At 38.4% G+C, this 15,013-nt stretch overlaps 1 protein-coding gene and 1 pseudogene across 1 annotated transcript; one reads left to right on the forward strand and one right to left on the reverse strand.

Annotated features, from left to right (window-relative positions):
• Positions 1–231: 231 nt before the first annotated feature.
• Positions 232–7,216, reverse strand: LOC113662903. Its single transcript, XM_027178090.2, has 4 exons — positions 3,955–7,216; positions 3,527–3,788; positions 1,185–2,594; positions 232–968 (listed from the first exon to the last, which is right to left on the reverse strand). The coding sequence occupies exon 3, from the start codon at positions 2,369–2,371 to the stop codon at positions 1,433–1,435; it is 939 nt and encodes a 312-aa protein (XP_027033891.1). The 5' UTR covers positions 2,372–2,594; positions 3,527–3,788; positions 3,955–7,216; the 3' UTR covers positions 232–968; positions 1,185–1,432.
• Positions 7,217–7,228: 12 nt separating this feature from the next.
• Positions 7,229–14,594, forward strand: LOC113662987 (annotated as a pseudogene).
• The last annotated feature ends 419 nt before the right edge of the window (positions 14,595–15,013 follow it).

A 15,013-nucleotide genomic window follows, 5' to 3' on the forward strand; every position in this document is an offset into this window, starting at 1 on the left:
AGTCCGCCCGAGTCCAGAAAGTAATTAAATTAAAAAAGATTATAAATTCGTATTGTACATTTTTAGATTCTATTGATATTTTAATCTTTCAACCCATTAAACCAATGACAATATAAAAACGTAATAAAAATACCACTATTACATCTTGTCATTGCCATTGAACATTTTTATTTTATGTCAACAGAACTACTTTCCTATCAAAAAAGGTTTTAAAGAAAAGAAGTAGAAAGAATGTAGAACTTTTATTGTATTACAAGTGCATAAAAATACAAATGAACCCGTTTTATTATTGTATCACACTATATTGTCCTTCAGTTAAAGCTGACATTTCAATTATTTAATGCCTCTCCCCCACATTTAAATAGGCTGAGGAAATACTCAAACTAGAGTTTAAATCTATCAGCTAGTCATAACAACAAATTTAAAGCTTTATTACGGTGCTTAATCAACAACAATCTCCTTTCTGAACACAGCTCTCTGGTCTTGTAACATGAGTTGTAATGAACACTGAGCATGAAATGTACTATAGTGCACAGTCAAGCACTAAACCAGGGCCATATTGCTTTTCAAAAATACAAGTGCTGTGACCATTTTATGAGTTAAGTGTGCACGATGTGGTCTCACGCTGAGGCCACCTTTGCTAAAGACATGCTCTATTGGTGCAGAGGATGCTGGAATAGACAGCACTTTTACAACCAGAGAGTAAAACTGTGGGAATCTCTCCCTATTTGTCAACCAAAATTCAAGTGCTGTATTTGTGTCTGTGTCTTGAATGGCATCAAAGTACTTGTGTATCTGAGCTGAAATGCATGCATCCTTAGCTGAGTGTCTCAGGTGCATGTGGGCTCGATAGCGAGCTAGAAGTCGTGTGCATTTGCCAGGAGCAGGATCTGAGGTTTCATCAGCATCACTTCCAGAATGCAGCATGTCTCCATCTGCTGTGGCCTCAACTTCTGCAGTCAAAATATCTGAAAGATATGAAACATGCACAAATAACACACGTTAAAATACATTTGGATTTAGGGACCTAGGGACCATTATTGTATGCCTACTGTACTGCATATTTTTATGCTCTGCAGTATACAGAGTATATAGTAGACAAATAAGAAGTTTGCTTCAGAATAAAATGCAGACAAATCATTTTTAGGTTATTAAAGCAAATACAATGAATTACCTATAATTACCTATATAATGTTCTTTTCATATCCTCTCTGAATTTCTTCACCGAATCTGGACTCTCATTGTTGGTTACATCTAGATCAACCCAGTTCAAGCCAAACTGAGGATCAAGCATTGTCGCCAAGAAATACACATTATGATTGAACTGGTCCACTTTCCCATTTTGCTCAATCATTTTTGTTCTCACAAAGATCCCAGAGAATCTCTTTAAAAGTGATTGCTGAAGGGCTGTGGCTAGTGGCCAGCAATGACTTCATGACTCTGATATTTGGAGCAGATGAGTGTTTAAATCAAGTACAGTGGGGACCACCATACTAATAGTGACCATTTTCTCACCCTCTGTAATGTCTGTTGCTTCCGCAAAAGGAAAGAGAACAGAACCTAAATCCTTCAGTTGATTCCATTCACGAACTGAAAAAAGAACATGTTGAAAGTCTGAACTGCAAATTTGTGTGAGATCCCTATGATCAAGTGCTGTAAGGGCCTGTAGCTGCTTGAATGTACTGTTCCAGCGTGTGGATGTAGCTGCAGGAATTGATCTATCTGTCCCAAATGTAGCCTCAAATCGTTCTTTAAATGTAGTACTTGTGTGAAGTAATGAGGTTAATTTTGACATTTTGGCAAGTGCTGAAGAAAAGGCCTTGGCTTCTTTCATTCCATCATGTACAACTAATTGCAGAGAATGTGCAAAACATGACAGCCTTTGTCTTGTTCTCACCATGATAGTCTCGTCTTCCCAGGTCAAATCCTCCCAAAGACTCTCATCATTCAAGTTTTCCTCTTCTGCATCACTGCCATCACTGTGCTGCTCTTCCTGTGGCAGCTTGACTTTGAACACACACTTCATATTGGCTGCATTATCAGTAATAATGTACCTGACTTTACTTGCTATGTTATATTCCTCAATGATCTCGTCAAATGCCATGGCTATGTTGTTTCCACTGTGTCTGCCACAAAACCTCCTACAGTCTAAAAGAAAGGACTCCAGATGATTTTCATCTTGGTTTAATCCATGGGCTGTAACACCAAAGAAGGTCCGCATGGTTCGATCAGACCATATGTCAGCAGTTATGGACACAGATGACTGGGTCTGGAGCTTCCTTTTAATTGAATCTTTCACCTGATCAACCAACAAAGGAATGTGTTTTTCAGTGATTGTTTTTCTTGCAATGGGAGTGTATTTGTTGTCCATTACTTTCAAGAAATGCCTGAAATGCTGATTTTCAACAATTGACAGAGGTAAAGTGCAGCCAATGAGGAGATCCTTAATGATGGCATTATGAATTTCTTGTTGTCTTGGAGAACTTGCATCGTAAAGTTGCACTGCTTGTTTGGTCAATTCTGGTCTTGCAAATCCTGCAATGCTGGGCTAGTCGTCTGTTGGTTGCTGCTGCTGTCTTTGGTACTCTCTTATTCTGGGGGAAAAAAAAGGAGAAAATTTTAACAATACTTGCTAATTCAAAAACAGAAGGTACATGCAAAACAAGGGTATTTGTCTAAATGTGTCTATTTGTATGTGCCTAAAACATTTTTTTGCAAAGTTTTGTTTAAGCTATTTTACTAGTTATTGCAATTCAGATCACATTAAGTAATTGACAGAAAATAATTACATTACATTAAGAGCAAATCATTTTAAATTTAAAAAGGACTATATATACAGTCCCTGCATTTCTGTGGTGATATGTTAATTTCCTTACTGAAATGTAAAAAAACAAATCTCAATCAGCAGGGTTTATATTATTTCCCACATTAAGAATTACATTTATTTTGTAAAATTAAAGACAGGTATCACCAAATGCTAATGTTTAGGGTTGGGCGATACTAAAATCTTATTTCACAATAATTGTTTTCTCAAGTAGGTCCAAGTAGTATTAGTAAGCATAAATACTACTGGAATTAAATAAAGCAATTAAATGTAAAATACAACAGATTTCACTGTATGACATGCACATTGATTCTCATTACATTTAATAAAGTTAGTTATCAGTAGAGTGAGTGAGTGATTTTGTTAACATTACGGCAACAGATTTATTTGACTGATATGACTATTTTTCCCAACTGTTTGTTTACATTCACTTAAGACATCTTACCAATGTACATAACCGACTGTTTACATGAAAACTCGGCCAAACTTACATTTTGACAAGATGTGTGTGAATTTATTTGACCGTGCAAGTGTAAAACCATTAGATAATTCATCACTGATTCACATTGAGGTCGCCTCATTTCTGTCTGCATGATTTAAGTTTGTGCGCGCGGGCCCAGTATATATTTAGCGTCATATCGCCCAGCCCTAACAATGTTATTTGGATTTAAATGGGTATAAAAGTTATAATAAGCAACTTACCTTTTTTTATGTTTTCTCTGAACATGTCGGTAGAATTTTCTCTGAACAAGTCGTGCCAGAAACATCAGTAAGAGTTGTTTTGCAAAATTTGCAATCCACAGAGTGCTTCTTTTTACCGAATGTCTTGCAAATAAATTCTTTATGATTTTCGTAAGCAAAACAAATTATTGCTGACTTTGAAGACATCGTCCTAGCCACACATTGATATCCAGTGAGTGATGTGTGTGTTTCGTCTGCCAGCATAAGATGATGCTACTGCTGCCTGCCGGTGTGGTGCAGCAAAATGACAAACGGGGAGACATTAAGTAATTTCTCATCTCAATTTTATGCTGGTTTTATTGTTACAGATAACGAGGACTCGACTGTACTCGGAATATTTTCCGGGTCCAAAATGTTCAATTCTGTGTCAAGTCAGAATACAAATTTACCCGAGTGCGTGACAAGTCCGAGTGCGAGTCCGAGTACTCCAACTCTAGTCAGAAGTGTCAGGTGTTAAACTCAAGATGGAGTTAGACACTCGATCTGCCTTATCGGTCATCTCAGCAGCTGATTACAAACGACTGTTTTCAAAAATACCACTGCAACAGACATCAGTGATATTAAAGACTTATACTGGTGAAAATGTGTCTCCAAAAGGAAAATTACCAGTAACTGTGAATTACAAAGAAAATCAGCAACAGCTCAACCTGTATGTCCTGGAAAATGGAGGGCCTGCATTGTTCGGACGCGAATGGCTGAGGAAAATACCTCTGGACTGGCACGCAATAAAAAACTTGAATGTGTCCCAGCAAATTACAAACAAAGAGACACAAATGACCTTATCACAAATTGTACAAAATGCAGAACCTGTGTTTCAGAAAGGAATAGGAACACTTAAAGGAATAAAAGGGACTCTGGAGTTAAAAGAAGACACTTCTCCAAAATTCTTTAAAGCCCGCCCAGTCCCATATGCAATTCGTCCCAAGGTGGAGGCAGAGCTGGATCATTTGGAAAAAAACAGGAATCCTGACTAAAATTGAATGGAGTGAATGGGCAACGCCCATAGTTCCTGTGATCAAAAATGGTAAGACAGGGGATGTGCGTATTTGTGGCGACTTTAAAGTGACCATTAATCCAGCTCTTCATCCAGTACAGTACCCCCTGCCACACATTGAAGATATTTTCGCATCCTTGTCCAGTGGAGAACACTTCTCAAAAATTGACCTGGCCAAAGAATACCTCCAAATGGAGATGGATGAGCAATCCAAGAAATTCTTGACCATCAACACACATAAGGGGCTCTATCAGTACAACCGTCTTGTTTTTGGAATTGCATCAGCCCCTGCCTTGTGGTGCTGCAGGGTATTCCAGGAACGCAGTGTTACCTGGACGATATCATTGTAACAGGGAAGGATGATGCAGATCACCTCCAAAACCTACAACGTGTGCTGACTCGACTGTGTGAGTATGGACTAAGAGCTAACAAAGAAAAATGTGAGTTCTTCAAGTCTCGGATTTCTTATTGTGGTCATGTGATAGACAAAGATGGTCTACACAAGACACAGGACAAAATTGAAGCTGTGTTAAATGCACCACACCCACTGTGTCTCAAATCCGATCATATCTCAGACTTGTGAACTATTATCACAAATTTCTTCCAAACCTCTCGACCGTGCTACACCCATTGAACGCACTGTTGCAAACAAGAACACAGTGGAAATGGTCAGACAGTTGCGAAAAAGCTTTCCAAAAGACCAAGATGCTCATAACTTCTGATATAGTGCTGACATATTTCAATCCATCCATACCCATCAGGCTGGCATGTGATGCATCGCCGTATGGAATTGGTGCTGTGCTGTCACACAAGTTTCCAGAAGGCACAGAAAAACCGATAGCCTTTGCATCAAGATCATTAACGGCAGCTGAACGTAACTACGCACAAATAGACAGAGAAGCACTTTGTCTTGTGTGGGGTGTAAAAAAGTTCCACCATTACCTATATGGTCAAAGATTCACTCTGATCACAGACCATCAGCCCTTGATCTCGATCTTCAATGTGCGGAGGGGTGTCTCAGCAATGGCCTCAGCTAGGCTGCAGCGTTGGTAACTCTTCTTGGGTGCTCACCAATATTATATTGAGTTCAAAGGCACCAAACTACATGGCAACGCAGACGGCTTGTCACGTCTGCCACTGAAGTCAACAGACAAGTCACATAGTGTGGATCCAGCTGACGTGTTTCACACCACAATTGTGAGTCAGTTACCTGTAACAAATGCCACTATTCAGAAAGAAACCCGTAATGACCCCACATTGTCCAAAGTCTATGACATCACAGTTCTCGGGTGGCCAGCACATGGCATCTCACTGTATCCGGCAATCTCAGCGAGAAGAGAACAGCTTTCTGTTTGTCAAGGGACGGTGATGTGTGGATTAAGAGTTGTTATTTCCTCCAAATTGCACAGTAAGATGTTGGACACATTACTTGAAGGGCATTTGGGCACAGTAAAAATGAAGAATCTTGCACGTAGTTATATGTGGTGGCCAGGAATCAACAAGCAGATTGAGGATCTGGCAAAGGCTTGTCCTGGATGTCAAGGGACCCAGAACTGTCCACCATTAGCTCCTTTGCATTCCTGGGAATGGCCGTCAACACCATGGCAACGAGTGCACGTTGACTTTGCTGGACCATTTAGGGACTCCGTGTTCTTGATCGCCGTGGACGCACATTCTAAATGGCCTAAAGTTGTTCCGATGAAGACAACCACATCTGAAAACTGTTTCGGTATTGAGAACAATATTCTCCAGGAACGGGTTGCCAGAGCAGATATGCACAGATAATGGATGACAGTTCGTCTCAGACGAGTTTCAGAAATTCATGAAGCTGAATGGTGTCAAACACATCACTTCTGCACCATACCATCCTGCCACTAATGGCTTGGCAGAAAGGTTTGTACAGACTTTCAAGAAAGCAATAAAAGCAATGGACAATGACAGCATTTCACTACAACACAAAATAGACAACTTTCTTTTCATGTACAGAAATGCAACACATGCCACGACAGGCCAAACAACAGCGATGATGTTTCTTAAGAGAAACTTAAGATCTCGCTTGGATCTCATCAAACCCAATGTTCGTCGTTACGTGGAAAACAAACAAATTGAGCAGATGAAGGATAGACCTACAAGCAATTTCCGAGTTGGACAAGAGGTCTTAGCACCCGACTACAGATTGGAAAAGTGCCAACCAGGTAATATCACCACCAGAACTGGACCCTTGACGTACACAGTGAAGGTTGGAGAGAACACTTGGAGACGCCATGTAGATCAGTTGGTGGATTGCCAGACAAAATCCCCACCTTTACCTGCCCCTGATTTGAATGTCAAGGACAACAATGCTGTCGACACTACCCCTCCTACATCAGTTAACGTGAATGAATCTGAGTCGCATGAAGATGAACCAGATGTCACAGTGCCGGTTGCACCTGCACCTAAATCTCACCTAGGCTTACAGAGACGTTATCCTGAGAGATCTAGAAAACCTCCTCAAAGGCTTGATTTGTAGCTATGTTTAATTAGAAACATTTTTTTGGAGTACCTGTTGATGTTATACAGTACGTTTTGGTTTTGTATTTCATGTTTCTCGGTATAATTAATCTAGTGGGGGAGGAAAGTGTAATGTATGTACTATGGGGTTTCATAGTTTTGTGATAAGCTTGCCCCCTAGTGGTGTCCTATAGTGATGTATTGATATTTTGCATTCAGTTCCGGTTCGGTAAAAGAATAACGTGAATTACACAGCAAACGATGGTGTCGCGTTCTTATTATTATTATTCTGCCCGCAGACACAACAAAAGGTATGACCCAAAAGGAACCCATCTCAGAGAATGACTCACGTGTTTTTATAGTCCTTAAAAATATTAAGTGTGATGTTACTTTTAAATATTACATTTGCAACAATAGTCTTGATGCTGAAGGTAGACATGTCATATTTTGTAGCCGGTTGACTGCGAAATGCGAGTTTAAAGATTTTTTTATTTGTAATGAATAAATAAGCAAGGTGGGACCTTAATCATTGGTGCACCGTGGATATATATATAGATCCTTTTAAATGTGTTTAAAACTGTTGTATATACTTTTCAAATGTGTTAAATTGATTGTATTAATATCTGCCGGCAGCGGCGGGATGAAAGAATTTACGTGATGACGTCATTGTGAATTAAGAACCAGTTCGCGAAAAAGAATATATATATATTGTGAATTAAGAACCAGTTCGCGAAAAAGAACCGAACTTCCGCTTGTAGTTCGGTTGGAAGTTCGGTTCTTTTTCGCGAACTGGTTCTTAATTCACAATGACGTCATCACGTAAATTCTTTCATCCCGCCGCTGCCGGCAGATATTAATACAATCAATTTAACACATTTGAAAAGTTATTTGTAATCATAACTTTATTTAATCTTAACTTACGTTTCTTACAGTTCTCAGTTCAGTGTACTGTTGATTCGCTGTATCAGTTCTGTTATTCACGCATGCGCAGTATCAACAGCTCGAGCTCACAGTTCTCTCAGCACAACATGTCTCAGTTCAGTGTACAGGAGTTACATATACTCCCCGATATTAGTTTATTTAGAGTCGGAGGAGCTGTCAGGCATGACTAAAGTGAGTAACTTTAGTAACTTGAGGATCAGCGCTGACTCAAGACGCGAACTGTTTAGAACGAATCAAAAGAACGATTCGTTCACGAACTGCAGTGGCCATCACTAGCTCAGTAGCATCGTGTGCAGACGGAGACTGGTGATTTTATTCTCTCATAATTATCTTGCATTTATTTAAATTCACATGAATGTTGAATGATGGTGTGTGTGTGGGATTTTCTAACTTATTTGTGCTGTTTTTCCGAGTTTTAAATGCAGTTTATTTTTCCCTCAGATGCTAAATTTGAGTGCAGAATTGCAGAGTTTAAATATAAAAGTAAACATAAATATAAAATGACTTGTGAGGTCAAAACCCTTTACATAATGAACAACAAGTTTGATGCAGATAATTGTTAATTTCACATACATTTCTATATAAAAAATAAAAAGCACATAAAAAATATAGTAACTTTTAGTGAAAATCTGAGATGTTTACTTAGTCATTATTGGCATAATGTGGAAAAATAACAGCTGGGTTGTTAATTTACAGAGAATGTCCATAAATGTACAGCATAAACTGTATGAAAATTGTATTTTCCATAACAAATATATAAATTAGACTCTAGTGTTCTTTTGATAAATGGTTTAAAGTATGAATAATGTGATGATTATACTTTATTTTTGAAACTTATTCAGACAATACAAATGTCAAACTAAACCAATATGTTACTGTGACTCAAATTCCTCTATATTGCTCTTCTTCTTTCGGCTTTTCCCTACAGGGGTCGCCACAGCGAATCATCTCTCTCCAACTATCCCTACCCACATGGAAAGAACCTATATAAACATATATGTTTCAATATAGGTTTTGATATAGGTTTTTGATATATGTGACATATATAAAATTGGCCGTTTTCCTATATTATATGTACATATATGCGCGCATACATATACCTATATAGGTACATATATACACGTATATTATGCACCTATATGTTCACCTATATAATAGTAAAATTAAAATCCATAGCTGGTAGGCAACATAAATAAAAGTCCAAACTGTAGAAATGTACATTATTTATTTACTTCTGATCAATCAAATAGTACAAAACAAAAAATATAGTACAAGAACAAAAATAAGAAAAAAAACCTGCTAGGCGCCATAAATAAAAGTCCAAAATATAGAAATGTACTGTACATTATGTATTTACAAGAACAATAAAAAAGTACAAGAACAAAAATAAGACAAAAAACTGAACAGAAAAAAAATATATCTTTTTGCTCTTCTCAGCTCCGTGAGCTTCGAATTAATAGATGTGCCTATCTGTCCCTCGGCTGGCTGCTGGCCACTTCTTCAACGTAGCATCTAGAGAAGACAAAATAATAAGACATTATTATTATTATTATTATACTATAGGTTTCATCAGGACTTGTGTCTTATAAAAAACACTATACAAATAAGATTCCCTTATCCCCCATAAAAATCTTACTCATCATGAATGTATTGTAATGTAACAACACACACAGGATGCAGACTGGTAGTGTACCTTATTCTTTGAAAGTCTGTCATGACCCTCCTCCTGGTGCTTGTATTTGGAAGCCCCTCCCTTTTTATTGTGAACCTTGAGAGAGAGAAACAAACTGATTAGCCCAACTCTTATTAACTTATTTTACACCACCTTGCATATACATCTTGTCAACAAAGCACATAAAATCATCATAGATGACACAATTACAAATCTACACACATGCCTACACATTAAGAAACAAGAGAGAGAGAGAGATAACCAAGTCAGTTACCTTTTTCTTTGAAGCCTTCTCAGTCGTCCCCTGCTGCTCACTGTACTTTGAGTTTGGGATGTGAGGACGTTTTATTTGCCATTGTGTGCCATCTTTCTCTGTCTCGATCAGTTTAATTTGGAGAGTTTTTTCAAGTTCTGGTGCAATAAAATTTAAATGTTCTCATGAACTGCAAACGTTTGTCTAATCATGTTTACCAAATCTAACATTTGGACTAAAGCAAATTAGCATACGGCTAACATGAAAGCTAAACTATATTCAGGTACCTAGCAAGATTCATTTTATACTTCTTTAAGTATGAGCAAAACCATTTAATGTGGTATTTAACTATATAACATCAGAAAGTTTGCGTGTAACTTACTGAATAATTCTTGCTCGGTGCACCGGCCGGTTGGCGGCCTTTTCGCCATTCCAGCTTCTCGGTTTTATCAGTCCTTTCAAAAAAGTCTAACTGAGAAATTACGGACTCAGCCGAGGGGCAAAATACTATGGACCCCTCTATCCTCACCCTCAGTCCATTCAAGTAGGACATAGCGGCTCTCTAATGCTTTTATCGCCAAAAATGAAATACAGCACACTGGACGCATGCGGATGACGTCATCAACTACGCAGCGCGCTAGGCCGCATGCGGATAACGTCATCGACTACGCAACGCTGTAGCGGTCGATCGCTTGCCAAATAATGTTATGGAAATAAGAGGCAAGAAAAGCATTAGTATGGATCCACAGTTGCCAAAATGAGATATGAGCTACAAAATGATCCTGCCATAGATACCCACATGGAAAGAATCTATATGTGCATATATGCAGCATATATGAAACCTATATGTGGCATATATGCGCATATATGCGGCATATATATGCAGCATATATATTGCCATATATGTGCATATATGCAGCATATATGCGCATATATGCCACATATAGTTTTCATATATGCGCATATATCCACATATAGATTCTTTCCATGTGGGTATCTTCTGCATCCTCAACACTTGCACCCACTAGCTTCAAATCCTCATTAATTACATCCATATACCTCCTCTTTGGCCTTCCTCTTTGCCCCCCTGCCTGGCAGCTCCATGTCCAACATTCTCCTACCAATATACTCACTCTCCCTCCTCTGAACATATCCAAACCATCTTAATCTGGCTTCCCTAACTTTTCTCCCAAACGTCCAACATGAGCTGTACCTCTGATGTATTTGTTCCTAATCCTGTCCAATCTTGTCACTCCCAAAGAGAACCTCAACATCTTCAGCTAGGCTACCTCTAGCTCTGACTCCTGTCTCTTCTTTATTGACACTGTCTCTAAACCATACAGCATGGCCGGTCTCACCACTGTCCTGTACACCTTCCCCTCGATTCTCGCTGATATTTTCCTATCACACAGAACTCCTGACACCTTTCTCCACCCACTCCAACCTGCCTGCACTCTCTTTACTTCTTTCCCACTCTCTCCATTACTCTGGACTGTTGACCCCAAGTACTTAAACTCCTGTACCTTCTTCACCTCTTCACCCTGTAACCTTACTGTTCCACTTCCCTCCTTTTCATTCACACACGTACTCAGTCTTACTATGACTGACTTTCATTCCTCTTCTCTCCAGCGCAAACCTCCACCTCTCCAGGTTTTCCTCCACCTGCTCCCTGCTCTCACTACAGATCACAATGTCATCTGCAAACATCATCATCCAAGGAGACTCCTGTCTGACCTCCTCTGACAATTGGTCCATCACTATAGCAAACAGGAAGAGGCTCAGAGCCGATCCCTGATGCAGTCCCATCTTCATTTTGAACTCCTCTGTCTGACCTACGGCACACCTCACCACTGTCCTGCTCCTCTCATACATGTCCTGCACCACTCTGACATACTTCTCTGCTACTCCTGACTTCATCATACAGTACCACAGCTCTTCTCTTGTCACCCTGTCATACGCTTTCTCCAAGTCTACAAACACACAGTGCAACTCCCTCTGACCATCCCTATACTTCTCCATCAACATTCTCAGAGCAAAAATTGAATCTGTTGTGCTCTTTCTTGGCATGAAGCCATACTGCTGATCACAAATTTCCACCACCTTCCTTAACCTAGCTTCCACTACTCTTTCCCACAGCTTCATTGTATGGCTCATCAACTTTATCCCACTATAGTTGCTGCAACTCTGCACGTCACCCTTATTCTTAAAGATCGGCACTAACATATGGAGGAGTGTGTTAGTGCCGATCTTTAAGAATAAGGGTGACGTGCAGGCATCCACTCCGTTTCTTAATCTTTGTTGAACAAACTAGTTAAAAATTCCACTGCTGCCTCTCCTAGACACTTCCAGATCTCTACCGGAATGTCGTCAGGACCAACTGCCTTTCCACTTTTCATCCTCTTCAAAGCCTTCCTGACTTCATCCTTTCTAATCTTATCTACTTTCTGTTCCACAGAGTTCACCCCTTCTACTATTTTTTCCCCCTGAAGTAATTATACTGATATACTTGCCCCTTAGTGACACATGTTTTCGGATTAATCCTTTGCTACAAAGGATTAATGTATTTACACATTTGTTTCTGCATGTCAGTGTGTGCAGCAATGCCAAAGTTTGCTCCATTTTATTTTAATTAAATGTTACAGTATTTTCTCAGTTGTAGTGAGTGTAAATATGTTGTGTATTAGACTAGTTTGTCCTAATGTGTAACGCTGATGTAGCAGAATTTTTGTATGGATCTTATACACTTAGTTACATATAAGATTCTTAATATTTTGTTCTCCATACACTGATATAAGAACAATCCCTCCAGTCACTTTGCATATCTGTAATAGACCAGATAGTTATAGACGTGTACCTGCCACACTCCAGTCTCAGATAATAAAGGTGCTAATAGTTGACTAATGGCTGTGTAATGGCCTGTTGTTGGACTGTGTCTTTGTCCTCAGGTGTACTTAAAGGAGACACCCTGACATTTTAGTTGAGGTCCTCACTGAGAAGACTGCTGAGAAATTACTGGGATTTAAGAAAAAGATCACTCCAACTTGGTAAGTCTTTTTTCTTTCTTTCTTTAGATAAATCACATAAATAAATAACGTGTTTAATTTGATATTCTCTAAACATTACTGTGATGATGCAGTTTCTTAGACTTTTGTGTTTATTTAATCATCGTTACTTTCAAATATTACATTTGCAACAATAGTCTTTATGCTGAGGGTTGATGGGTTATACTTATATTTTGGCAGCATATGATTAGTTATGGAATGGTTCTGTTATTAGAAAAAAAGAATCCTCTCTTACATAGTATTGCTAAAGAACAAAGTTAGATTTTACCTGTCAAGCCACTAAATGACCAGAAACCATGCAACCTAACCTTAAAACTCTTGTCCAGGACACTTGTTTGCAGCTCTATTTTTGAGGGAGCTGTATATTTAACTGAACATGGATAGCATTCTACATAGCACTAATCTCTTCAGCATGAGTTTTGGCCTTGTTTATTTACTTGTGACTTTTCAGTTTCTGTGATGATGAATAAAGCACATGATAGTTATTTAGCACCTAATAATCTAAGATGTTTTGTCTACTGTTCTGCTACACAGTGAAACATAGTCATCTGGCTGTCTTCACGCAATTAATCACCACAGAGTGATTTGTGCAGAATGGGCAAGATAAGTCACTATTGCTCACAGTGTGGGAAGAGTTTTGCCAACCCAAATCATCTCAAACACCACATGTACATTCACACAGGAGAGAAACCATATTGCTGTTCACAGTGTGAGTTTTAGACATCCAAATAGCTTAATGAGTCATCAGCTTCTTCACTCAGGAGTAAAGCCGTATCAGTGCTCAGAGTGTAAAAAATGTTTTGCTCGCAGTTGGTATCTCAAAAAACATGAGCTCATTCACACAGGAGAAAAGCCTTATTGCTGCTCATACTGTGGGAAGCGTTTTAGAATCGCAAATGTTTTAAAGGTCCATGAGCGCATTCACACAGGATTGAAGCCTTATGTTTGCTCACACTGTTGCAAGAATTTTGGAACATCAAGTGAATTAAAAATACACGAGCGCATTCACACAGGAGAGAAACCATATCAGTGCTCACAATGTGGGAAGAGTTTTAGACATTCAAGTAGTTTGAAAAGTCACCAACGCATTCACACAGGAGAGAAGCTGTGTCATTGCTCACAATGTGGCAAGAGTTTTACACAATCATATAATTTAAAAAGTCACCAACGCATTCACACAGGAGAAAAGCCATATCATTGCTCACAATGTGGCAAGAGTTTTACACAATCATGTAATTTAAAAAGTCACCAACGCATTCATACAAGAGAGAAGCCATATCATTGAAATGTTGAAGGACCTTTATACTGCTACAGCTTTAGCTAGCTGTGATTACAGTAAGCCTTTCCAATTGTATGTGTCAGATAAAAAGTGGTTTTCTAATGCCATTTTTGACGACATGTCCTGCATTTTTACGTAATTTTAATTGCTTATTTATGAATGTAAAAATTATAGTTTTTAGTTTTAGGGTGGCTGAGATCACAGACAGGGGGCTGGAGCCACCCTAAAAAAAGGGCTAAAAACCACCCCTGATCTTCTATCATTTGATTGCAAACATTATTGATTCTTGTTACTTGTTTTTCTGTTGGTTATGGCTGTAATATTTTTATATATTTTTGTTAAATAAATAAATAAAATAAAATAAAAAAAATATATATATATATATATATATATATATATATATATATATATATATATATATATATATATAAAATAATATATATTTTTGAGCTAATTCATTGTCATCTCCTTTTATTGTCTGTAAGAAGATAATGATAAGGGTGATTGTCTTAATTGACATGAAGTTTATTCCAGTGTAGCAGTGACAAATAGTCCGTCTGAGGCAGTCTGTAATTTCTACTTGTTGCATATTTGAGCGGTGTGTGACATCAAGATTTTTGTTCTGGCACTAAGGTAGTGAAATGAACTTCCCGTGAGCCTCTGTCTTCCTGAAATTAACTTAAATTAGTGCTTATTTTTTCCGGTTTGTAATATGTATTTAAAAATGTTCTATGTTTCCTCCCTATGTTTTAGACT

Source organism: Tachysurus fulvidraco, chromosome 4 (genome assembly GCF_022655615.1).
Source record: "Tachysurus fulvidraco isolate hzauxx_2018 chromosome 4, HZAU_PFXX_2.0, whole genome shotgun sequence".
NCBI classification, from domain to species: Eukaryota; Metazoa; Chordata; class Actinopteri; order Siluriformes; family Bagridae; genus Tachysurus; species Tachysurus fulvidraco.